The sequence below is a fragment of the Pituophis catenifer genome, unplaced genomic scaffold (assembly GCF_029215685.1).
Source record: "Pituophis catenifer annectens isolate HBS135680 unplaced genomic scaffold, rPitCat1.0.hap2 SCAF_8, whole genome shotgun sequence".
NCBI lineage: Eukaryota > Metazoa > Chordata > Lepidosauria > Squamata > Colubridae > Pituophis > Pituophis catenifer.
In genome coordinates this window covers 37,923,774-37,951,335 of record NW_027256888.1, presented here as the reverse complement: position 1 = coordinate 37,951,335, position 27,562 = coordinate 37,923,774, and the positions used below count along the sequence as shown (strand labels likewise).

The following is a 27,562-nucleotide window of genomic DNA, read 5'->3' as shown; positions in this document are numbered from 1 at the left end:
TAAGAATTTAAAATAAACAGCAAAAATCAAGGCTATTTGGCTACAGAAAACAGTAGAATATTTGATTTCAAATATTAAGACTTTATAAAATGAATTTTAAAGAATGAAAGCATTTTTGGAGAAGAAAAATTATTATTGATTTTGGAAACATAACAAAATAGACAAATTGTAATGCCATTCAGAGATATTTTTTGAAGAATTGTAATGGGGCTTCAACAACATCAGTTACATTCTGTATTCTTACAGTCTTTCTAAAAGAAGCTGTTATAGAAAAAAGAATTTGCAACGAAATCTGGTTTAAATATGGAGAGTAATATAAACAAGCTTTTATTACTGCTTTAGAAAAAAAACTGGATGAGGCTTTAAAAATTAATAAGGAAATAAAAATGTCAATCCAAGAGAACAATTGGAATAATTTTTTTCTTGCTGGACTTAGAAAGAGACTTGTCACAGTTTTGAAAAATTAAGGTCAATAATCATTTCAGTGGATTAAGGAACAAGATTAATTTTATACAAAAGGCAGGAATATAAAGTTGGCATACTTGATCATGGTTTATATGGGACATAATATTTTGGACAGTTCTTTTTGGCCTTATTGACATCTGGACTGAAAAAAAGTCATGTACTGGATTTGCTTATGCTTAAGAGATGAGGTATGGAATGAATTATATTTGTTAACTAATTTCTTATTTTTTAAGGGCTTTGTTGGACATCTGACACCTAGAAAAATGCCTTGGAAATGGCATTGTGTGATGATTTCCCCAGATGCCTTTCTGGGCATCAGTTCTGAGAAGGATGAACCAATCCCAGGAACATCAGGAGGTAAGTTGATCAATGGCTCTGAGGCAGGGGCTGTGAGTCCAAGTAAAGGTGAGTGGTTGATGGAAGAGAAACAAGCAGCCAGCTGAGAGTGATTTGGCTAAAGCACAGCTGCAGCAGGACAGTGCTGATGCTTCAGGTGGGGATAGCATGCAGCTGCAGTTGATCAGAGAGGTGGAATTGGAACTGCCTTCTGCACCTCATCTGAGAACACGTAAGGCAGAGAAAAGGCAGGAGCAGCGAAGGTCAGCCTAATTACTTGTGAGGAGGCAGCCTTGCCTTTCCCGATGGGCTGCTCCAGAAGCTGGCTATTTAGCAGAGCAGACAGAACACTTAGCATTTAGACTCATATACTCCTTTACAGTCCTTTACAGCGGTTTACAGGGTCAGCATGTTGCCCCCAACAATCTGGGTCCTCATTTTACTGACCTCAGGAGGATGGAAGGCTGAGTCAACTTTAAGCCTGGTGATATTTGAACTGCCAAATTGCAGGCAGCCGGCGGTCAGCAGAAATAGCCTGCAGTACTGCATTCTAACCATTGTGCTATCACGGCTCATTCAGATGGAGACAATGTTGGGAACAATGTGTTTATTTCCTAGTGGTGCGTTTCCAGTTGTTGTGATTCTTGCCTTTGGATTTGACAACGACTTTGGATTGTGTCTTGCGAACACTAGACTTTTCTTGCCTTGTGAATCCTCCTGTGTTGTAGATTTAATTTTGCCTGGATTTAACTTTTTTGGGATTTATCTTTTTTGGGAAGTGCCTTGTGGACTCATTGTGCTGTGAACTAGCGCTGGTTTGCTTTTGACTGGACTTAATTGGGGCAGTTCTGGATTTTTGATGAAGGGAACTGCTGGGAAATATTAATAAACCCACTATGGTACACACCATTATGTGTACATGTGAGTGAGCAGGATAGCACACATTGCTTGCTGGATTTGCCAATAGTTAAGAACTGAGTTATGGAATGAATTGACTTATGGGATAAAGAGTTTTGTATTTGTTAATTAAGAGGAAGTGAAGAGATGGTGAAATTGCTTATACTTAGGATGAAGGTGGGAAGTTGCTTTCTTAGTTTTTTCATTTCTCTACATTTTTGTTTTTGTTGTCTTGTATCTTTGTATTTCTTTTTCTTTAGTTTGTACTATATTTTATTATTAAAGTTAAAACTTTAATAAAAATTATTTGAAAAACAGAAAAAATGTACTGAAGAGAATACATTAATACAAGTTTTAAGAAAGCACTCAAAAGGAGGGAGATGTACAACTCTGGTATGACCCAAATATAGCCAGAAACACTTTAAAGAAAGATAAACAGGCCACAAAAACCACAGTAATCAATTTATGAGTTTTCCGTCTTGCTTTCCACAGAATAATTGAGAAGACGCTCAAAAAGCTTCCTTCAGAGATAGGGTTTTTCCTAGCAGAAGACCTTTAAAGCTTGATGTTTCTGTTCTCCTTCTCTATCACTTTTCCTGAAGCAGTGAGAGTCCTATTTAAATTGTCTTCATATCTTTTGATTTTTAAATTACCATTAAAATACATATTAAGTTAAAAAACAAATAATTTAATTGTGTTCTTACTAATTTACACCAGCATTTTATTTTATACCCCAAATCATTCACATAATGCAATTTTATCTATATGTGTTTATAAATCTTATCCTGTATAAAAAAAATAAAAGCAAGAAGACTGATGCAACCATATTAACACATTTGTGTCATTATATATTTAGTACATTCATATTAAAAACAATTTCAAAGCAGGCTACGATTTGTTACAAGAATAACAAATAATTCACAATGAGTTAAAAAACAACAATAATAATAATTCAATAGCTCTAACAACCATTAAATGTAACACATAAAACAAGAATAGCAATCTAATCTAGACAGATAAAGCAGCACCAATTAAACCAAATGTCTGAGTAAACCTTCAGCTGTCTCCAGAAGGTTAAAAAGCTTGGTATTGACTATAACTGAACAAGGAAGAAACTCCATAACTGTTTTTTTTGTATTAAGATTGGTCATGGAATATGGGGCATGCACAAGGGGGTATCCTATTTCTTTGGCAGGAAGTACACACATGAAAAGAGAGCATCATATATCCATGTTCTGTACCAAACAGATCTTATGTCATTACATGTACTCTAAACCTGGTTGACAGTAAACTGGCAGTCACTGCAGTTCTTTCAGAATAACATTACAGTAGACTGTACAGTTCAGCAACTTTGCTAGAGTTTTTGTAATAGCTGTGCTTTTGGGTCAATTTTGAATGCAGCCTATATATATTACATCAGAAGAGCCCTCTCTGGCCTGGTTATCCCTGTAACATAAAGAGGGAGCTTGCAAATTAACCAGAACTGCCTCCCACTACTCATAATGTAGAGTTTATCTGTGATAGTGGTAAAACTTCCAGATTATGTACCTGTTCCTTCAGAACTGTAATCCCATCCAAACCATATAATTTCCTCAATTTCTTTCAAGGGAATGTCTTGTAAGGATTCACTCTAATTTATTAACCTTCATTCAGAAACCAATGAACCTACGTATCAGTGTAGACCAATGCTTCTCAAACTTGTCAGCTTCAAGATATATGGACTTCACCTCCCGTGCTGACTGAAGAATTCTGGGAGTTGAAGTCCACACATCTTAAAGTTGCCAAGCTTGAAAAATATTAATTTAGACCTGCCTGCTCTCTGATATCTTCAAATAATACATACAGAGGAACTGATCTCCGTGCTTTTGGCATACTGATAACTCCTAACTTCCTAATGATCTATCAAAAGCATCATATAGATATTGAACAGCAGAAAGGAACAGAAATATATACTCAACATATTTTCCATATATGGCCTTCTAGATACAAATGAAAACAATCTAAGTACAAAAAAGATGGTGTTGAGGTATACTGCAAGTATTAAGGAGAATCTACAAGATCATACACTGCACACTCCATGATGGAGAAAACAGTACCATATAAATAATAAATGAAAGAAGTGAAAAGCTATATGCAAGTCACTAGGAACAGAACCACAATAATATCCCAACTACACAAGGCATATTATTCTACAAAATCTTTTTAAAGCTCTTTTTATAATCTTTTGAAGGACAAAGAGGGAGAAAATGTTTACGGAAAACTATGCCAATGAATTGGCATTGGAACTGAAATGTAGCTTCTTTGTAGGCCAATTTTATTCCTCCAACTTTAATGTCACCAGTGTCTAGAAACTAATGCCAAATTCTGATGCATAAGCCTGATGGAAACTCATTTACCATACATGGATTCACTTACTCAAGGCCTTCTGACAAGACTAAATCAGCTATGAAGGACAGGTACACCAGGGCATATGATTGGATGCACAAGTTGCTAAAAGTGATCTCATAAAATTGCACTAGGTTGAAACAATGAACATCTAATTTGAACTAGTATTAATTTTTGGCATTTTGAGAGCATGTAAATAAATGATTTTATCCTTCAAATCTCTTGCAAATAAATTACAATAACTGTCTATTTGCTCCCACACATCAAAACATGTCCTTTGGATATCTACTCAAAGATGCAACACTGGTGGCACAAAAGGCTTATCTGCAGCTTTTAATTTCACAGCAGGTATTATAATATGTTTTAACACCTGTTTATTGTATACATGGCAAGTTTTCTATCCTTTATGTTCTAATTCTTTCTTGAGCAGCTACATTTCCTGTCAGTTTTCAGGAGGTCTTCTGGCTTCCACAATAATGAAGAAAGTGATGAAAGTTATTAAATTTATATGCTACCAACTTCCAGCAACTCTGGGTGATTAATGTTTAACTAATAATGCTTAACTGCAATTGTATCAATAGCCTGTTTACCTTGCTATCCCAAGAATAGGGCCTTGACAAAAACACTGGCTGGATTATCTAGAAAAATTCACAAGACATTCAGAAAAGGTTTAGATCCTATTAGTTTCTGGAGGCTGTCTCAAATCATTATACTGATTTGCTTTTTCCAAAATTTCAAGGACATACTCCACAGTAGAAGTATAAAATCAATTGAGTGTGTGGGCAAAGTTCCCAATTAAAAGATTGCCAGGAAAATTATCATTTAAAAAAAAAAAAGGTATATTTCTACATCAGTTAATGAAATTAAAATTCCAAAGCTCTTCTTTTAATATCCTTCGACTACAATGCAGTTCTAATTTAAGAGATACTGAATGAACAGGAGGCAGCTCAATATGCATGCTATTTCAAAGGAGAATTGAAAATTAAAAAAAAAATCCATTATTAGTTGAAATGGGACGGAGTTGGAAAAGAAGGCTAGCTATCTTATTTAAAAATAGCTTAACAGGATGTGAATTTCAGCCTGAAATATTTGGAAGTCTCTGAAACCATGATAGCAAATACATATTTGTACAGATAGGTAGAGGTTGAAAATCTAGGAGACAATTTAGAGAAAAATTAATTTACATTCCTGAAATTACTTAAACTAAAATGGGCAGGAATAGAAAAGGCATCAGAAAGTAATTGGTTATTGATGTATCCTAAGGACTGGGTTGTATTGTTGGGATGTAACAATATAAAATATTGTTCCTGATTCTCAATTACCTTAGCATTTGGAATCTGTTTTTGTTCTCCAGTTTTGATTCATATAACACATTGACTCCTATTTACTTTTGGTCATGTGGTGCCCTGTGTTTTGACCTCTGGCTATTTATTGACTCCCTCATGTGTTCCCATTATTTTCTGAACATAGCTATTTGTCAAGATCAGATATGAAAACAGGGCAAAGAGAAAAAGAATGACTTAAAAGATTGTTACAGTGTAAATTCACTCCCAGATATCGGTATAATTTACTTGATTCGACATAGAAACATGAAAGTATACCTTATACTGAAACAAAAAACAAACAAACAAACAAAAAAACCACAGTATTACTGATTTTTTGAAGTCAGTACTACTAATAGTAACTAACAACAGAAATCTAGAAATCTTCAAAATTCCTTTTCTTATCTGCAGACATTCAGGATCTGTGGTATAACTTTTTTTCTTCTTTGGAGCTATCTCAATAAAATATTTACTGCTGAATAAAGATGCCAGGTGCCATCTATTATTCCTACACCCAGAAAATGACATACAGGTAGTCCTTGACTTATGTTCATTTAGTGTTTGTTCAAAGTTATGATGGTGCTGAAAAAAGTGACTTGTAACTGATTAACATGTGACCACTGTGACATCCTTCCACTCATGGGATGAAAATTTCAGGACTTGGCAATCAGCATGTATTTATGATGACTGAAGCATCCGAGAGTCATGTAATTGCCATTTGTGACCTTCCCAGACAGCTTCTGTCAAGCAAAGTCAATGGGAAGCCAGATTCATTAAACAACTGTATGAATCACCTAATGATTGTGGCAAAAAAGGTCATTAAAATTAGGAGCAACTCATTTAACAATTGTCTTGCTTAGGGGAAGGAAGTTGCAGCCCAAATGTGGTCATAATTTGAGGAAAATCTCTACTATGCATGAAAAGACATAAAGGACAGATAATGTACAATAAGAAATAACTATTTCAGTTCATAACATAAGGGAAAGATTCATGAAAAATGCAGCACTGGCAGAAGATGCATATCCTCGCTGAAAAATATATAATATGTACATGGTTTGGCAAAAACTCAACATCCTTTGCTGTATATAATTATATTAAAAGAACATTGGTTACTGCTACTATGTATAGAAAAACACTACTTTAAAAAGGTTTGGAAAAAGCAAAAGAGAACCAATTTGCTTGTATCTATAATCCAGAAGAATTGGTATCTAGAAAGACATCAATAAACAGGCACCTGAATATTGTTATCACTGTCTCCAATTTAAGCATATATTGGAGTATAAGAGGCCTAACTCTGATGGGATTTGAGTTACTTTACAACTATACCAGAGGTGGTATTCAGCAGGTTCTGACCAGTTCTGGAGAACTGGTAGCAGAAATTTTGAGTAGTTCGGAGAACCGGTAAATACTACCTCTGACTGGCCCCGCCCCCATCTATTCTCTGCCTCCTGAATCCCAGCTGATCAGGAGGAAATGGGGATTTTGCAGTAACCTTTCCCTGGAGTGGGGAGGGGATGGAGATTTTACAGTATCGTTCCCCTGGAGTGGGGTGGGAATGGAGATTTTATAGTATCCTTTCCCTGCCACGCCCACCAAGCCACGCCCACAAAACCTGTAGTAAAAAAAATTGAATCCCATCACTGAACTATACAACTATACAACTATGAGCCGTGGTGGCACAGTGGTTAGAATGCAGTATTGCAGGCTAACTCTGTCGCCTGCAGCAATTCAATCCTGACTCAGCCTTCCATCTTTCCATGGTTGGTAAAATGAGGACACAGATTGTTGGAGGTAATATGCTGACTCTGTAAACCAATTAGAGAGGGCTGTAAAGTACTATGAAGTGATATATAAGTATAAGTGCTATTGCTATTTAAAAAATGACAATATTTAATACCAGGTAAACACAATAATTTTTTTTTCTTTTTAAAATGTTCAAAGTATTTTCTTATTTTCTTAGATTTATATCCCACCTCTGTTTTGTACAATTTAAATGATGTACATAATGCTCCTGCCTGTTTTCCTCACAAAAATCCTGGGAGAGTTGGGTTGAGAGCGAGGGCCTAGCTCAAGATCATTCAGATAGCTTTAGAAAACTATAGTTTTAGATTTCTAATAGCAGAGAATATTTAAAAACGTGATATACTGGAATTAAAAAAAAACTAAATTCAAATTATGTGTTCTCTTACCATTTTCACCAGAAGGTAATGATACAGTGTGTGTTGGCACAGTCTCAGAATTCACTTTTCCATTTTCAAACGTGTCATTTTCAGTCTGTTGTAATTGCCAGTTGAGGCCAAATAGATGCATTGCTATTGGTAAAGAAAATATATCATTTCACAAGTTATATTAGGCGAAAAAAACTATAATGATCAGTGAATAAATTTACATGTTATTCTATAGCCAACATTCATATTTTAAAATACAATATAAATGAATATTTTAATAAGGTCTTAATTGTTTTACTTTGTTTTTGGTTTAGGAAACAGTGATGTCAGATAAATTTAAAAGGACATATAAAAATTCATTAGAAATTAAATTTAGCCATGAAACAATAATGCAGAATATCCCAAGTACATAATTCTCCATTTAATAGAAATAGAAGCAAAACGCAACCCACTCACTTACCTTCTGAAATGGAAATTTTAGTAATTTCCACCTGCAATTTAGTTACTTTATATCTTCCCAATCCATCTTTAGATGGCAAAAATTATTTTCATTTTAAAATATACAGTTCCACTCCAATTTCATTATACCTTTATAACTGCATCTACATTCCTGATTTATTATACAGACAACTATATTTTAAAAAACAAATACTTCAAGTACATTTTAAATTCAAGTAGATTTTAACTTTTGCATTTAAAATCAATGTAAACACAACATTATTCACAAAAAATCAGGAAACAGCCAATATACCGTACATGTACCCTCAAGCAAACATATCTCAATTTGCTTCAGGCTCAAAACAAACTGGGATCACTGAACTAAGTTCACGCCAAAGGCCGAAACCACTCAACCAGCAATCGGGAGCGCAGGCTATCAGTAGCAAAGGAACAGCAGCTCAGAAAAAAAAGCGTCTGTTCCAATCAGACCGAGTCTGAAAGCTGGGAAGCAACGGAAGGAGGAGGTGCTTAACAGTTTGCAGACTCGGTCCCACTGGTTATCAGATGGAGTTGTACCCATGCCTGGCTGCTGGTCCCACACAGCTGGAGAAAATATGCTTTTTCCCTTGATGTGAAAACATAGCATTGAAGGCAGCAACTATTTTTGTTGTCCTTTAAAGATAGGGTTAATATTATACAGTACGGTGAAAACTTCTATGGATAATACATGGAACACAGCCTATATTTTACTTTGAATTTGAACTGTGCTCATTGTTGATCCATTTGGTCTCACTGAACTTTCCTGTTACTTTGCCTTCCATCATTCATGATACTTTGCCAGAAGAAAAGTCCTAGAGAACTCAAAATATCTGAGTCACTTTATTGATCCTAATAAAAGTATGACTGAACTACAGATTTTGGGCTTTCTTTTAATGGACTGACACCTTAATGGCATGATGCCTCTTCATATCAATTAGTGTTTTGTATTTGTAGGGAACAATTTTAAACTTTTTTTCCCAGGAGGTTCAATTCATGACTTGTACTTTATTTTTACCAATCTATTGTATTGTCAATGTCCATTGTAAAAAGAGTTTTTTCAGCTGCAGAAAATAGATTTTATTTTGCCATGGATAATAGCTTGGGAGAGCAGCGCATTACTGTAGCACAGATAAACATTAGTCAATAGTTCAGGATTTCATTTCAGTCAATTAGCAAGAGCTTCCGCGGTGCCCATTTCTGGGCTCCCAATTCTTGGCTTTGTTATCTAGATTACCATGTATACATTTTAGTTTTGTAGATATTTCTAGATCAACATCTATAATTTGGAAGAGGTGATAGTGAGGATGGAATACCACTATTTATACCATGATTCCTGCAATGTTTTCACTATAATGAAATGTCACAGTACAACATTCATCACGCTATACCCTAATGTCAATGAAAATATTTGTATTCTTTCAAGTTGTTCCTCTACGAATTGCTAAAATAGTTTTTCTTTTCAATAATAGAAAAAATATAGATGAAATTCTTCTCTGTATCATCATCTTAGACAATAATATAAATGGTAGTTCCACAGAATATGCTTTGGAATGCTGTAACAACTCATGCTATTAATGTAAGATTCTTTAATGGCTTTCCTTTGTATTCTTTATGTTATATATAAAGACCTTTGGCTCAGACTTTGATTTCTTTTCTCTTATAGATCTCAATATTTATTCTTCCTTATTTCCAATGCAACTCACCTGACCGAATATCATTTCCTGAACACTGCTAGAATTATCTTGGTCTTTTTTTTCAAAGTGTTTGTTTGTTTGTTTCCATAGCAGTGCATCTCACTAATGTGATTCTGAGCAGCTCATAAGTTAAAAAACAATGACATATTCATGCAAATAAAATGATTATGAAAATGTTTAAGATTAATCAAAAACAAAAGTGTGGAAAATGCCAACCACAGCTTGTGGACAATACATCTTGGAGGCTCAAGACAGTTTACTGCAATGAAAAATACAAAGCATAACAAAGACAAAATCAAAATCAAAATCAGTCATTTAAAATAATTAATAATTAAAACCTTGGTAAAAGCTATTTGTTATTATCACTTCCTTAGAGCTCATTCCATTGCCTGGGAATTATAAAAGAGAAAGTACTTTCCCACATAGTAATTGAGTTTCTTGCAGTATGGACATTTTCAGAAGACCTTTTCCATTGATCTAAATAGATGGACAGGTTCATAACCGAAGAAGCATGTAACAGAATTTCGATATTTAATTTGTGTATTTGAAATATTTATAGAAAATGCTGTATATTTTTTTATAAAAATGAAAATGCAGCAAATAAATATATCCTGCACGGCTTCTGTCTGATTATAACACAATGCTATCCCAGCCCTAAAATATAATGCACACACATCGTAACAGAACTGCAGATAAACAAAAAAATATTAAGACATAACCAAAGAGATGAAGTTTACATCCATTGCTTTTTCAGCTTTTCTCTACTTTTCTTTTAAATGCAGCAAACTACACACACAGACTACAATGAGTGCAGCAAAGCATCTACATTATATCCCTTTCCACATGGACCAGCTGAAAGTCAGTTTACAAAGCTAATTCGATATTAGATAATTAGCACAGAAGGAAAAAACCTGTAAATGCCAGTAGGCTTTCAAAATTTCATATTTGAAATATATTTCTTTAAAAGATATAATAAATTAGTTCACTAATAATTTTAGAAAAGTCAAACAAACTTGTATGTACATGTCAAGCTACAAGGATAATTGTGAAATGGCTGGGCATATTGAAAATATGCATGATAAATAGCTTTTTCACACGTTAATGACTAAAAGTAATGAAATCTATTACAAAGATTTATGGAGTCAAATATAGCAAGGTCAAATGAATGTAACATTCAAATATAGAGTTAGCTAAAATTCCCTGTTTTGTAATAAAATTTGCATGGTATGTTACAATTCACAAATGATACATAGAATGCAATTCTTTAATATTCCAAAATAAGATGGAAGCAACAATTACAACAAATATTCCATAATAATATAATGTAATATAAGGCACTGAATGATTTTATACCCGCTTGGACTATTATTCTACTGGAACATGAAATGAAAACATGAAATTGCAAATGAAATGCACATTAAAAAGAATCTGATTACAGCAAACTTTTCTATAGATTGGAAAAATGCAATTTATATATGAGTTCATACCAAGTTTACTGAATGTGCTATAATTTTTTAAACACTGGTATGTAGTGGAATGGAAGGACTAAAAAACATTCCCAGGTCAGTCAGAGACAGCTTTATTGCGCAAGGTTCAGAGCCAGATTTGTACCTGAAGCTTTGAACAAAGAAAGAACTCTGATAGAATGGTTTTTATACATTTCTAAGACAAAGGATTCAGTGAGATCATACATTTTCCATATATGGTTAATCATGAGATCATACATCCGATTTTCCTTCTATGGTTACATACACTGTATAATAAGTTCAACTAATTACTTAAAGCATTAATCTTAGTTTACAAAATTATCTTAGCCACACAACTTTTCTTAAGTGCTCGGAGTTGCTAATGGGAGAGTTACTACTATCCTTGGGTAAATTCATTGGATTAAGTAACTCTTTGTAACATATAGGTCTTTGTGTCATTCACAGTCAGGTCACTCAGATGTTTTTCCATATAGCAGTCCTTTCCGTGATATCTAGGTCTCAGAAGATATATTACCACTTAAAGGGGTTTAACTGTTTGTTAATGTAATTTCCAACAAGCACTTTCCTCTCTTATATGTGAATAGATAGGGTCTCTCAGAGTTCATGTATCCAAGCACGTCTTCCCCTTATAATAATAAGAGGGTCCCCCAGAGCCCATATATCTGACTCTGTATGATTCCTATTTTATTCACATTATTTCTTTTATCTACATTATTCTTTATTTGCTATTTACCTCAGGTAGGTGTATTTATCACAATATTCCAAGGGAGAATCAAATGTACTCACAGCCTCAGAGTAACTGCAAGTCAGTATGTACAAACTTAGAAATAAATTATGGTGAACTCAATTATTTCTGAAAGCTCTACTCAATAATACATAGGTTAAATTATTAGCCTTTACCACCATAATGAAAGGCATACTCAATGTAAGTATGTGAAGTGCTTCCATGAGAGCTGTCTATTATACTTCTGTTATAATAAAACATTTATATTTTTTCCACACCTAATATTTTATAGTGATCATCAAAAATATCCTATTAAATAGCAACAAAAACTTTTTCCCTAAAATTTGATTTCTTAAAAGTGCCCTGATCTGTTTATTCACTAAATAACTTCCCTGTTTCATCAGGAAACAGTTTGAATGAAACATGTTGAGAAAGATTATAGAAAAGTGAAAAGACAAAGAGGGAAAAATAATCTATTTTGAATATTTGAAAGAAGAAAGTGCTATGTAACTATTTTCTGAGTGCTTTTAGCATTTGAAATCTTTGTTAAATTTGTGTGTGCCCTGCAATTACCACTGGTTTATAGTACATTTTATATGTTCAATATGTCTCAGTTTCTTACAAAATACATATTCACAAAGTATTGTTAAAATTAATATTGTGTCTCATAATAAATAAGATTAAGATTATTTTAGATTCCAAAGAACTATATGGTAGAATTGTAACTTTTTTTTGAAATTAAAATGATGCACAGATACAAACACACATATCCACATACAAAAACATACCCATAATATTTTTGGTGATTTCAGGAAAATGTTAATTTTGTTCTGATAACTGATTTATTTCTTTATTTTGGAATCAGAAGGAAAGATTCTATTAGTTGTGCTACCCAAATCCATAAAGTAATTTTGTAAAAACAAAAAAAAAAAAGGTCATTTGAAAATCTTTCAAAATTGAAAAATCTCATTATTTATAATTTTAGACCAGCTTGGTAGCTATTCATTTGCTTTTATACTTTAACAGCCACTTACCTTTTAATCTGTTTTTATACCCATTTCATTGTGCTAAATTAATTAACAATTTATAGTTATATTTGTAATTACAATATAAAAGTGAGCCTGGCAAATTATTTTATAAATGGAGCAACTAAAAACTGTCTACATTACTACTTTGTATTTCTGTCAACACCCACCCTGTAATTCATCAAATTAAAATCTAGAGATTCCAGTTCTGGAACATGGAGGAAGACTGGGAGGAAAAGCCACAGCAGCTTTTGAGGATGGGATTCTGATGCTGGACTGCAGAACTTTGTGAATTAAAGGCTTTGCTTGACAGCACGATAGCTGGGAGAAAACTCTGAGACATTCCAATATCAAAAACTGAGCTGCTGGAAGGGGAAGAAGACATCATAATAAAACAGAAAGCAAGAATAGACTTGAGAGAGGGAAAATTAAATAGGGGTCCTCGGTGCTCTCTGTGCTTGATTGTTTTCTGGAGTCTGAATCTGTGGGGGAAGATGAGCTGGAACAAATACTGACAGAGATGGAGTTGGCCTTGGAAGAAACTGGGGAAGGGCAGAGTCAGTTCAGACAAGGCTTTTCTGAATTAGTAAGGCCTGCAGACAGGGAGAGTTCAGGAGAAGAGCAAGGGCTACCCACTCCTGATCCAAGAGCAAGGAGGGAAGAGAGATGGCGATATCAACGCAGATTGAGCCAGCTATGAGGGAGGAGAGTGCCCCACCCCTTTTCACAAGGGGACTGAGATGTAAGGAGTTGCCGGTGGGAAGGGCATTTGTCTGGAACAAGCGTTGAATCTGTGGAGCCTTGTGTGTACTTGCCAAAGCCTGGAGACTGCTGTACTCTGTCTTGTGGGGCTTGCCAGTTTGCCTGCTTCGCTGAACTTCTTGCTCTAGTTACTTTTAGCTAACCTGTCTTATTGGACTGCTGACCCTGGTTGCTGTTTGGTTAACCTGGCTTACTGGACTACTTGCACCCAGAGCCTTCTGAAAGTGCGCGTGCGAGTTTTGCTCCAGGACTTGTAGTGAATGTGGGAACGTTTGGGAGCACAGTTGGAACAATAAAGGGGAGTTAGATCTGTTCTCTGGTTGTGTTGCTTTCGTGCCACAGCCTGGGTCATCACATAGACGTTTCATTACCCAAGTAGGTAACATCATCAGTGCTAGCAGTAATTTCAACCCTGAGCTACAAATATTTTCCAAAATTAAGTCTGTCAAGACTTTATATTTTCTATATCTTACAGGTTTCCTAAGTATTCCATAGGAGTCATAGGTCCTGGATTTTGGACAATTCTATAAATTATTATTATATATTATATATATAATTAGAATTACATGAGATACCTTACTGTTTGCAGATTATCAGCATTTTTCACTATCAGAGTGCACGAGCTACCATATTATTGATATTTCTTCCCCCATTGTGAAACCACTCCAGGAAAATACAACCCTGTCTCTCCTCTTGACCATTTGAAGCCAGTCTGTTTTATCAAATTCCATCTAGACTGCATCTTCCTTGACTGTGTGTGGTTTTTGATGAAGGACAATGACATATTCCAGGTTCTCGTTTTCCTAAAAACATCTGACAGCTTTACATGATAATCAAAGGCTTTTCTACAATCAATAAAGCATGTATTGACATCTTTTTGACATTCTTTGGTTTTCTCAGTTATCCAGTATGCATCAGCAATAGTATTTCCTTTTCTCAGTCTTTTCTAAACCAGTTTTTTTCTGTTTTGGAAAATCCTAAGAATAATTTTGCTATGGAATTAAAATTCATAATTTGCAAATGAAATTTAAAATATTATACTTCTTCCTTTGACATTGATTAATTTCTTCCATTCTAATCACCACTGTGTGAATTCTCCAGATTTTCTGGCATAGTTTGATTCTTCTTTTCTGTCTTGCCATATTTCTGTAGATAGGCCATCAATTTCTGCAGCCTTCTGATTTGATAATGACCAAAGAGTTGTTCAACTTTATTTTTTAATCCAGTACTAAAAATTCTTAAGGTATTTTGGATTTCAACATATCTATTGTACAGAATTTAACTACACTCTTTCCATCTTTAATCTTTGAGTCAGTTACTCTCTATCCATTGGCATCCCTATGATACCAATTCAAGGTTGGAATCTTGAGTTCAAAAGGTTTCCTTGTTTTCTCCCATCTACTTCCATTTCAACATCTTTACTGATGTTGCTGTAGTACTGCCTCTTGTCTCTCTTGAAAGCTCTCCAAAACTCTTTGTTAAGTTCTTTCTTGAGAACTTTGTCTTTTTTGTCTTTGTCTTTTCTCTTCTTGGCAATTTCCATGATTTGTCCTGACATCTACTTTACCTTTTTCTGTTTCTTCATCTTTGGTAATCTCTTTTTACATTTACCCTTAACAACTTCTTAGGATTCATTCTACAATTTCTCTGGTTTCCAATCAATGTGGCTGGGGATTTTAGTGATTTGATGTTCTCCTTGAAAATAAAGATTGGAAGAAAATATAGTGGAAAATGGTTGGCTTTGTTCTTCCACTTTAGTTTAACTTGGAGCTTACATAGGAGACATCACTTTGTAAATAAATTACTTCATCTTTCACTACCTGAGTTCTTCCATGTCCATGCTTCTTCATTCAATGTTTCTACTATAATTATGTCTTTGCATCGTAAGATTTTCTTTTCCTGTTGACAACATCAGCAAATAGATTTTCCCAACGCTTTAATTTAGCCACATCTAAATTTAGCCACTTTAGTACTCTGAAGGATTTTCAGTTCTTCCTCTGCAGCATGTCAACATGAGAAGTCCTCATCTAGCGTTATATTGTCTATCTAAAGCAATTATACTCTTTTCATTGTTAGATGAATAGAAGGTAAATAGATGCCTTCTTCAACTAGATAGTGGGGATAATCATCTTGCCCTGGGTGTCCCTGCTGAAAGTACATACTCTCCTGCTGACAATATATATTCTTCTGGCATTCTTTGCTCATCACCCTATCCCCCCAACAAACACACAACCTCCCTCATCCTCACCCACAGGAGAAGGTAGTATAGCAAGACTTGAGTGGCGAGAACAATGTTAGTTTGGGTGCATACTTTAGTATCCTGCCGATTTTAGCTTTGTGTGCTCTTAGCTCTGTGTGTCGGGAAAGGGAAGACAAAAATAGGTCAGGCTCAGGAGATTGTCTACAGAAATTGCTTGCTTGTTTGTTGTTCCCTCCTTTGCTTGCTTAAGAACGCTCCACTCTGTGAGAGAAGAAGGGGAAGGAAGAAAAAACTCCAGCAATTTCTATAGGCAGTGCATCCTGTTCCTGACCATTTTTTCCCTCTTCCTGGCCTGCAGAGATTAAGAGTAAGGAATTACAAGAGAGTAAGCAGGCAAACATGGAATACACTGGGCTGTTCTTATAGCAAGCTCAGAGCTGCAAACATTGCCACATTCTTCTGATATGTATTCCCTACCGTGTGCCTGCTTACTATCTTGTAATCCCTTCCTCTCCAATCTCTCCATTTTGCGGGGAGGGGAGAAAAACAATGGATCAGGCATAGGAAAACACATTCAGTAATGGTGATCATGTAACTCAGGGAAACTCTGTAGGTTATAAATGTGGATATTGGTAGTAAAGTTTTTATTTCAGCACTGTAACTTCAGTCACTGAATAAGGTAGTCGGTAAGCAAGATCTAAATGCAAATTGACATATCTGAAAAATTTCAATTTATTTTGGGAGTACCAGAATACTTAATCTATTTGAAGTTTTATTCATCACAATCAACCAATCCAGAAATTTTAAATACAATCTTCCACTTGGAATTGATTCCAAGCCCAAAATTTAATTGTTTCAATTTCATGAATACCCTTATTCAAAAATTTTATGAACTGTCTCTTATTTACCATACTTTTTAACCACAATACGCAATTTTGAAAGATATTTTATTAAAATAGTGATTGATTACAAGGATATATTTACTTTCTCAACCTCTACCTTTGGAATAAACATTCCCACAACCACATTCCATTAATTATGATCAAGAATTTTATGGCAACATGTTAATCATACTGCACTCTTTCCAATAAACTAATAAATAATTCATAAGTAAGGAAAGTCTTACACTAAGTTTAAAATTTATCTGCATGTAAAAGAAATAGTCTAAAAGTACATTCTGAAGGCATACTCTTTTAAACAAGAAAATCATTACAATGAATGGGCATTCGTACTTGAAAATTGAAGGGGTTCTACAGTTTATATAAAATAGATGAAGTTATTCAAAATTTGATTGTTCCTTCTAATTTCTCTAGAAGGATCACAGGGTTCTTCCAACATCTATTCTTAGCTGGTCTACTTTCCTATTTTCTTCAGAAAGCTTTTGATATGTTGGTAGTCCAGCAAATTACTTGAAGTTTTTAGAAGAGCTCCCTGATCACTGGGAGGGAAAACTAGGGGTGAAATCCAGCAGGTTCTGACAGGTTCTGGAGAACTGGTAGTGGAAATTTTGAGTAGTTCAGAGAACCGGCAAATACCACCTCTGGCTGGCCCCAGAGTGGGGTGGGAATGAAGTTTTTGCACTATCCTTCCCCTGGAGGGGTGGGAATGGAGATTTTGCAGTATCTTTTCCCTGCCATAACCACCAAGCCATGCCCACAGAACCAGTAGTAAAAAAATTTGGATTTCACCACTGGGGAAAACTTTTATTTTTTGGTACACTGCAACAGACTTTCCAGGATATCCCTATAGGCTAGCAACTTCTCTCCTTAAGGAACAAAGAATCTCTAAACAGATTCCTCATCACCCTAAAAGATAGTGGAAATGAGAGATGAAGTTGAAGATAGAAAATGCCAGTTTCTTGCTCATCTTGTGATGATCCCCTTTCTTTTGTTAAATGAGCTCCTGTGGCATTTTTTTTTCTTTTTTAAGAAAACAAAAAAGTTTCACAGCTTCAGATGCTCCTGTCTAATTATGAGGAAGGACATTACAGGAAAATGGATCTTTCCAGGAAGTTTCCATTTTCTATTTAATAAAAATATTTATTCTTCCCTGGCCTGATTTCAAACTTACCAATAGGGAAAGATTGCTTGAATTTTGACATTTTCTCTTCGCTTTGAAGATGTTTCTCCTTTTCATGAAGTAAACTTGGATAGTTCTAATACTTAGATTAGTAGGCTATCCATTTGTTCTTGTTCTTTTTTTCCCTTTTGAGATTTTGACAGATTTTTTAGAAAGCTAAAGCATAGAAAAGAATAACAGCTATAAAGTAAAAAAAACAAATCTTAAAAGGTTTTTTTCCCAGTGGTGCTTCCCTTCCATTTGTTTTGCCAACCTAGATATTTGTACATTATATTAAAATATTGGTAATTTCTGTTTAAATTATGTCATCTATTATTTTTAATACATTTTTCTCTAGGAAAATAACACTTTTCCTAGAATGGACGTTGTCTTACCTGAACGTCCCATTTCTGGACGCTGCGACTACAATCCATGGATGGGTTATTTGACATTCCTTGCTAGAGACTGAGTGTAGATTTTTTTCTTTGTTCCTTTGACCATGCCTCCTTAGTCCACCAACCATCAGTCTTTTATCACAAAGGCGCAGTCCACCAATGGTCTAGAAAGAAATATTGAAGCAGAGGCACAACAAAAACAGCCAGCCACCCAGACCCCCAGCAGGAAGCTGAAAGGGAGGGTATGGATTGCAGTCACAGCGCCCAGAAAAGGGACGTTCAGGTAAGACAATGTCTGTTTTCCAGTGCGCTGCTCCTGCAATCCATGGATGGGATATACCCAAGCTCAAGGATCCAGGTAGGGAGGCTGACTGCTCCCCGGGTCCTGGGTGGAATGAACACTCTGCAATACTCTTCTCCCAAAGGAAGCTTCAGCCGAGGCATAGGTGTCAAGTTTGTAATGATGAATAAAGGGCGAAATCGATGACCAAGTGGCTGCTCTACAAATGTCAGTGATGGAAGCTTGAGTAGCCCAAGTCGCTGTAGTGGCAGCGCTGCGTGTTGAATGCGGGAGACTCCTGCCTAGCAAAGGTCAGGCTTTGAGTTCGTACCCCTTGGCAATGCAAGCCTTAAGCCATCTCCCCACCGTGGATAATGAGACCTTCTTGCCCATGGATGATGGGTGAAATGACACGAAAAGAGCTTCTGTTCTACGAAACGAAGCAATCCTTTTGATGTACCATCTGAGGGCCCTGCGCACATCTAAGGTGTGCCATTGTTCTTCCAGCGGATGGTGAGGGGCCGGACAAAAGTCAGGTAGGATGAGCTCCTGAGACCTGTGGAAAAGCGAATTCACTTTGGGCAGAAAGGAATGGTCCAGCCTCAGGACCACACGGTCGGCATGAAAGATCTTTGCGAACTGACAAGGCCGCAAGCTCCAAAATTCTCCTGGCCGATGTAATTGCCAGGAGAAATGCAACTTTGAGAGTCAGAAATTTCACGGTTGCAGATCCCAGAGGCTTGAATGGAGTCGATGTGAGGGCGCGAAGGACCAATAGCAGCTCCCACGAAGGATAGCGGTGCACCACCGGCGGGCAGAGATTCATCACTCCTTGAAGAAATTCCCTAATGCGTGGATGTTGAGAAAGCGAATTGTAAGGCGGACAGGTTAGCACAGTGGACAAAGCCGCTACCTGTCTCTGCAAAGTAGCAGTGTCCAGACAGGCCTATAAGAAGTCTAGAACCTCAGGAAAGGAAGCTGTAGTCGGGTCTACATGTTGCCTCGAGCACCAGCGACAAGATGCCTCATACATGCCATAGACCGGCGCCTGGACGCCTGGATGGTTTCGATCACATTCTCCGAGAGATGACCCTCTCAAGTGCCAGACGGTCAACCGGAGCCACTGGGGCTCTGGGTGGAGGATGACCCCCTGGCTGAGAGAGATCTTGTGCTGAGAAATTGTCCAGTGCGGGGATATGGACAGGTCCACTAAGTTGGTGTACCAAGGACAACGAGGCCAAAGGGGAGCAACCAGCAGGAGTTCCACCTGTTTGGACAGTAGCTTCCGAATGACTCTCAGGATGAGAGGAAAGGCGTATAGTAGGCCAGGTGGCCATGGACATCAAAGAGCGTTGCATCCTTCTGCTGTAGGGCTTGGAAAGAGAGAGTAGAAGTGAGGAAGATGGACGTTTTGCGGACTTGCCAAGAGGTTGACCAGAGGCCTGCCGAACCTCTGTGACAGTTGCAGAAATAGGCAAGGATGAAGTTGCCATTCCGCCGGTCTACATGCGTCCTGCTGAGCCAATCCACCTGGATGTTGGATTGACCGGAAATGTGATTCGCCTTGATGGACAGAGTGTGTCGTTCCATCCAGCTCATCAGCTTCTCCGCCTCAGCCATTAGGGGCTTGGATCGAGTGCTCCCTTCCCGGTTGACATGTGCTTTTGTTGTCATGTTGTCCGTGAGGACTAGTACATGCCGCCCTTCTACAGTGTCCTGAAAATGATGGAGAGCCAGACGAACAGCCCTCAGCTCCAGCCAGTGGATGCTGTTCGTCCGTTCCTCCGAGGGCCATAGGCCCTGAGCCACCTGATCCAGGAGATGGGCTCCCCAGCCCTGAAGGCTCACATCCGAAGTCAACATGAGACAATTGGGATCCAAAAACATGCAGCCTTTCAGAATCACTGACCACCCCCACCACACGAGGGATAGATGAACCCGGGCTGGCAGAACCACCCTGGTTCGAGAATTGCTGCATTCCGACCTCTGGAATGGCAGTAAAAACCACTGCAGGGAGCGAGAGTGCTGGCGAGCCCAGGGCACGATCGCAAAGCAGGAGACCATCTTTCCCAGTAATTGGGACAGTAGCAATATGGGTATGGACCTCTGGGATTGCACCTGCTGCAACATCTCCCTGATATTGGTCAGCCTCTCGGGAGACAGGAAGACCTGCCCCAATACTGAGTCGATTTCTGCTCCCAGATGAAGAATACGGGTGGTGGGCGTGAGATGACTTTTCGGTAGGTTGATGGTGAAACCGTGCCTTTGAGAGATACTGATCACCAGAGCAATATCCTGGGCAGCTTGAGCCGGGGAGGACGAGAGGACCAGGATGTCGTCAAGGTAACAAAGAATGCATACCGGGATCATCGCGATTGATGCCGCCACCACTGCCACCAATTTGGTAAACATCCTTGGGGCCAATGAGAGCCCGAATGGCATGGCAGAATATTGAAAGTGGTTGTTGGCATACTCGAAGTGAAGAAATCTGCGGTGCTCGGGATGAATGGGCACATTCAAGTATGCCTCCCTGAGATCCATGGACTGTAATAGGTCCCCCTTCCGTACACAGCCCAGGATCGATCTCAGGGAGTGCATCTTGAACCTGCGATAACGAATGAACAGGTTTAGGCACTTGAGTTCAGGATCCCCTTCCAGCCCCCCGAGTTCTTGGGCACATGGAACAAGGTTGAATAAAAGCCGGTTCCCTCCTGATCCTTGGGCACCAGTTCAATTGCTTTTATGTCCAACAGGTGCCAAATCTCGGCCTCCATAAGTTGTTGCTTCGCAGGAAGACCCAGAACTGGACAAATTGGTTGGGAGGGCTGGAGTGAAATTCCAATGTCAGGCTGTGTGTTACTGTGCGCAAAACTGAAGCGTCAGACTTCGACACCTCCCATTGATGGTGAAAGTGCTAGAGCTGACCACCAATGGGAAGCAGAGACAGGGAGTCACTTGCCTCATCGAAAGGACCTGTAGCTGGTTCCACAAAAGGGCTGCTTTGCTGAAGCTTGGTCCCCGATCTCTGAATGACTGCCTGTCGGAAGGCTGGTCGAAATTCTTGGGTATAAGAGCATTGGGCCTGGAGAAAGGCCGAAAGGGCTGCTGCTGGGAATATGGAGTATATCGCCTGTCCGGTCTCCTATAAGACGAGAGGAGGACTTTTCGCTTGTCCTTATCTTCCACCAAGATTGGTTCAAGCGCAGCATCAAACAACTGGGGAGCCTTATAAGGGACTGAGGCTAACTTACACTTTGCCTTTAAATCTGCTCGCCAGTTGTGGAGCCAGAAGAGTCTGCGCAAAGTCACCATAAAGGCAAGAGCACGGGACACAAATTTAGCAGCATCTAAAGAAGCGTTTGCAGAATACTCCGTGGCAGCCACCAGTTTATGAATGTCCTGGTGGAGCCTAGTTGCATCAGGTGGTAAACGTTCCTGTAACTGGCGTAGCCAGATAAGGGAAGCTCTGTTGAAAAAAGAGGTAGTTGTGGCGGCCCTAATGGCCCAAGCCGCCGCCTGGTGTGCCTTTTTGAAGGAAAGCCCGGCCTTCCTGTCCTCCGCTTGCAGATCATCCACAATGTCAGTAGAGATGACAGAAGAAGAAGAAAGAGATGCCACCAGATTATCTACAGATGGTAGGGCCAGCAATTCATCCAGTTCAGGGGCCGAGCAGTATAACTTCTTATCATGGCCACTGGGAATGGTCAAAGACCCCAATTGACGCCATAGAGTCTGGACTACCTCAGCAAACAACTGTGGACAAGGAACACAGTCTTTGTCCGGAGTGGACGATTTGAACAAGACATCATGAGGACCAGCAGACCCCAGGGGCGGAGCAGAAGAAGGTCCAGGCATCCCCATGTTGGTAGTCACCTTCGCCTTGTGCAACAATGATTTAAATAGCGAGGGACGGAACAGCCCCGTAAATGCCGGTTTATCCGGCAACAAGCCCTCATCCTCTGAGAACTCAATATCCTCTGGATCCTCCTCCCCTTGCACTGACTCTTCAGGAGAAACAGAATGTCTATGAGCAGGGGAACTTGGCCTGCTGGCCGAATGCCAACTGGGGCTGAGGGTTAGCTATCTGACCTGAACAAGGAGCCCCTTGTTGTATACCAGCCACCAAAATCTTAGAGAGTGCCTCAGAAAGCACAGCTTGAAGATTAAAGTCATGGCTAGGGAGATGTTCCTCCTCCCTGCGGAGACCCACAGCTGTGGGAGTGAACATAGCCTCCGGCAGCCGCGGAAGAACAGATGGTGGCATGACCCACTGAGAGGCTGAAACATCAGGCAGGGACAGTGAAACCCCCCTTGAAAGGCCCAAGGTAGAAGGACTATGGGTACTCAGACCCTCCCCCCAGCCGGTATCGCTGGGAACTCATGGTGATAAGCTCTCCCCAAATCAGGCTGATCAGAGGGGGCTGGGTCCGCAGCCGAAACAGTAGAAGTCTCAGTCAAGGTCTTACGGTGGACAATGTCAAACTGCCTTTCCAAGGCCTTATGACGCCTTTGAGCATCCTTGTCCACAGTTGCAGACCTTTGGGATTGAGCGGGCTGAGCCTTACTAGGCTTACTCCTAGACCGACCTTTGGACCCCTGAGGGGCTGGTTGTCACTTTTTCACCCTGGGGGGGGCTAAATTCATGCCCCATATCTAAAGAAAGTGAGGAGTCAGCCATGGCCAAGAACAGATATATGGCTTAAGAGCAGTTGGTATATTGGGAAGCTGGAACCAAATATAGCAGTCAATCAAATTAGCAGGACAAGTCTGATGATGAAGTGGGACTAAGGCACCCCCCAAAGTTACCACCACTTCACAGATACTGTTGGGCTCGCTGCAATGGGCCCAAGTCAAGAGCAAGACAGGCAAACCTGACTGCACAGACTACTCTTCAATCCCTCTGCTGCAGCGTGAGAACGACACACTCTCCCAGCGCTAAGGTTCCAGGCTTTACCAGGCAAATAAGGCAAACTCGATCCTGAGTCCAAATCGCCGCTTTGCTAAATTGGAGGGCTGCAGGACAATCCAGAAGAGTCAAAAAACCCTCCGATTTGAATAGTCCCAAAATGGAGGCGCTTGGCCGGTACAGCAACAAAATGGCAGCTGCATGTGTTGTAACTGCTCGCAAAATGACGGCCGCAACTTGAGGGCACCGATGCCACCTCCACAGCTCACGATTGATCAAGTAAACAGGCGCGGAAGCCAAAGCTCCCCCACAGCTCCGCAAAGCACGCCTGGTCCTCGGAGTTTGCCATGAGCAAATGGGCAGTGACTTCGGAACCACCAAAAGGAAAAAAACCAACGAAGTGGCGGTGGTGGTTGTGCCAGCACGCCGGGAAACCAGTGCACCCATCGGTGGCTAGTATTTCCGCTCGGAACCTCCCCGTAGGGACAGAATCCAGGGAGCTGCCTGTTAGAACAGCCCGAGACGCATGGGACGGCCTGGAGCCCCAGGCACGTCACTTTTTTTTTTTTTTTTTGCTTTAATTTATATGCTGCCCTTCTTCGGAGACTCAGGGCGGCTTACAATGCGTTAAGCAATAGCCTTCATACTTTTGTATATTTATACAAAGTCAGCTTATTGGCCCCACAATCTGGGTCCTCATTTCACCTATCTTTGAAAGGATGGAAGGCTGAGTCAACCTTGAGCCTGGTGAGATTTGAACTTGCAGTAATTGCAAGCAGCAGATGTTAATAACAGTGCTTAGTCCACTGTACTACAGGCTCTATCATACCACCTCAGCAGGCAGATTAAATCAAAGTCTTCCAGGAAAAATGTTGTCCAAATTTGTTCTTACAGCTGTGAACATATTATCTTAATATATTGTGGTATTTTTCATTTATATTTTCCAGAATTATACATAATAGAAATATTTCAACACAAATTTAATTTTCACAATGTTCAGAATATTTTGTTTTATTTCTTTTCAGTATGTTTGAGTTTCTTTATATGACCACCATACATGATAAAATGTTTTTTTTTTTTGTTATGGCATTTCTAACATTTATTGTTACATGATTTATCTACAGTATTTTAATTATTAGCAAAGTCATTTGCCATTAGTAAAACATTTTACTGTGTACCGAGTTTTCTTAAATTGTAGCCTAGAGAAAACTTAATTTTCTTCCATAACTCTTTCATTGTTGTACTGTGTGTACTCCAAGTTGTGTATCCACTTTATCATACAACTTTCGATTTGTTCCATCTGTACATCATATGTCCAAACAGATGATCTTGGTTTTGTGAAACTGTTGGGTAGGCTTTTCTTGTCCTATGCAGTATAGGACTTTTTGATGAATGTATTACTATAAGGTGTTGGTTTTTTTCTCCAAGTTCTGATTTTTGCTTTTGGAGCAAATAAAAGAAATAAGCCAGATAAAGTGCATCCACTGTATTTTTTTAAAAAAAAAATTCATAAGAAGTTTAACGTTCCATTTATATTTGATACAAAGAAACTCAACCAGGTTTCCCACTAATGTACTATACTAATCCATACCATGAAAAAATTGGGTTATTATGCCAAGGGTTAGGAGAAAAAGAGGACTTTTCTGCATTAAAACCCCAATGCAGTGCAGCATTAAATAGGATTATTAAATTAAATTGAATTAAGCTTAAAAAGGGATTATTCAAGATTGAATTTATTTTTAAAAACTTGTTGGCTGAAAATCAGTATTCAGTTGTATTTAAATATATTTAAAATGTATGGAATTAGTTCCTTCAATTTCTCTCTCTTGCTTGTTCAAAGGAAAAAGTATATTAATTTATTAAGTGGCTATATTTATGATGTTTTATTTACATGCATTTATATTTTATTTACATGCATTTACAAATCTAAGATCATAGGTCATAGCAATAACAAATGCTTTTTTATTTTTATTTCTATGCCTTTGTCCTTCTTTAATTCCTGAATCCTTAAGAAATCAAGATGAGGAGACATACACAGCAGGTATACTAGTCTTTCTTTTATCTGTTTCTTTTCCACGCTCTCATTTTCAGATGTTCTGAATGCAAGCAAAAATCTCTAGGATTGCACACCTTCTTTTATTGAATTTCACAATCACAAACAGTGGCTTCTTTTATTTTTAAATGAAATAAGTAAGAACTCTTTGTAGACTTTTACATTCAATATGGTATGGTCTGAAACAAGGGGACAGATCAATTTACACAGGATATATTCTAATTTAGACCTATGGAGGGTTTCATCTGTTGAATTGAAAGACATATTGTAAGCACTAAGAAAAACTATTCTCATATGCGCATCTATCACTGAGCTAAATAATCAAAATAGCTGAAAGGTTGCAAATACGATGCTTTTTTCTAGCAAATAATGTTTCTTAATCTAAAGTGCTCTCTGCAATAACATAGTTACCACCTCAACTTTACTCAGCTTTCTTCATTTTCTTTTTTAAATACATGCACATAATACAATCTATTAAGGTTTTTAAAAAGAAATCTCGTATTTATGTTAGAAGGTATGACTGTATCAATTATATCACAGTGTGCCTATTTGTTAATTACCTGGGTAAGTGTTTTGTGAATGTAAATCAACATTTGCCCAGTTTTCATCACAGTGTAAAATTCTAATTAACTTTGAACCTTTACTTTATTAATATATACTGACACATAACTCAATTATAGTAAAACATTTACACCACATTAGAAATGGTCATTAACTGGGTCTTCAAATGTGACTTGTCATCTAAGTTGTTAACATCTGATTTTTCTGTCAAAAATTTCTTATTCCACTGTTTTGTTTAATATATGCCATTTTGAAACAGCTAAATTAAATTATTTCACACTAAATGACTCATGTTATTAACTGCACATATGAGCAAGCATAGTCCACTAAATTATGTAAATTGCTTTACAGAATCCAGACCTTGAAACTGTAGCCTTAAGTATCAGATTTCACATTTAGAATGCTATTAGCTGAAATACAGGCAGTCCTCACTTAGCAACTGCCTAGTTTAGTGGCTGTCAGGAGTTATAAGAGTCCTAAAAAAACTCAGTTATCTTACTTTTATGATCTTCACAGTGTCAATCTGCTCTTATTTTCGTTTGCTTATTTATCCCATGCAAAAATGTATGGATAAATAAGCAAAGAGAAAGAACCCCAGTTCAAGTACCATGCAGAGAAAAACTGAAGTAAAATTGTAAGCATAATCATAATCATAATCATGATTTTTACTTAGAGACCATTGCACCTAATGACTAAGTTCCCAGACCCTACTGCACTCATTAAAGCTTTCTTTCTTTCTTTCTTTCTTTCTTTCTTTCTTTCTTTCTTTCTTTCTTTCTTTCTTTCTTTCTTTCTTTCTTTCCTTCTTTCTTTTCTTTCCTTCCTTCCTTCTTTTTCTTTCCTTCCTTCCTTTCCTTTCTTTCTTTTTTCTTTCTTTCACTCTCTCCTTTCCTCCCTCCCATCTTTTGAAGCTGAAGCCCAACCACCCTGTCAGTTGCCACCTTATGCTTGCTTGTGCTTCACTATTACACAGTGACAGGGGTCTATGATGACTCACACTGGCCAGGTGGACGTGGCTGGGTAGACATGGCTGGCGGTTGTAGCTGCGTCGCCATGACTATTGTGTTTCCCCAAAAATAAGACCCTGTCTTATATTTTTTGAACCCCGAAATAAGGACTTGGCCCTTATTTTGGGGGTGCAGGAGACAGCGAGCGTGGCCACCTCATGGCTTCTGCTGTGTTGCGCTGCTGTGGCAGCGCAACACAGCCACTCATCAGCTGTTAGCTGGGCACTTGCCCAACTCCCATCCATCCATCCATCCATCCATCCAACCCTCTCGCCTGCAAACTCTCGCCCTGCTCCCACCTCTCTGCCGAGCAACTCCCAGCATCCCCAGATGCCCAATGCGTGTGCCCGACCGGCTCCC

General features: G+C 38.3%; 1 protein-coding gene across 3 annotated transcripts in view; it reads right to left on the bottom strand.

Annotated features, from left to right (window-relative positions):
• Positions 1-27,562, bottom strand: part of LOC139320510 (teneurin-3) — a 163,824-nt gene that overhangs the window by 121,492 nt on the left and 14,770 nt on the right. For all 3 annotated transcript variants that reach the window (XM_070948858.1, XM_070948859.1, XM_070948860.1), the window contains exon 2: positions 7,595-7,717. In XM_070948858.1, coding sequence (XP_070804959.1) covers positions 7,595-7,717 — 123 coding nt within the window. The remainder of the gene's footprint in view (positions 1-7,594; positions 7,718-27,562) is intronic.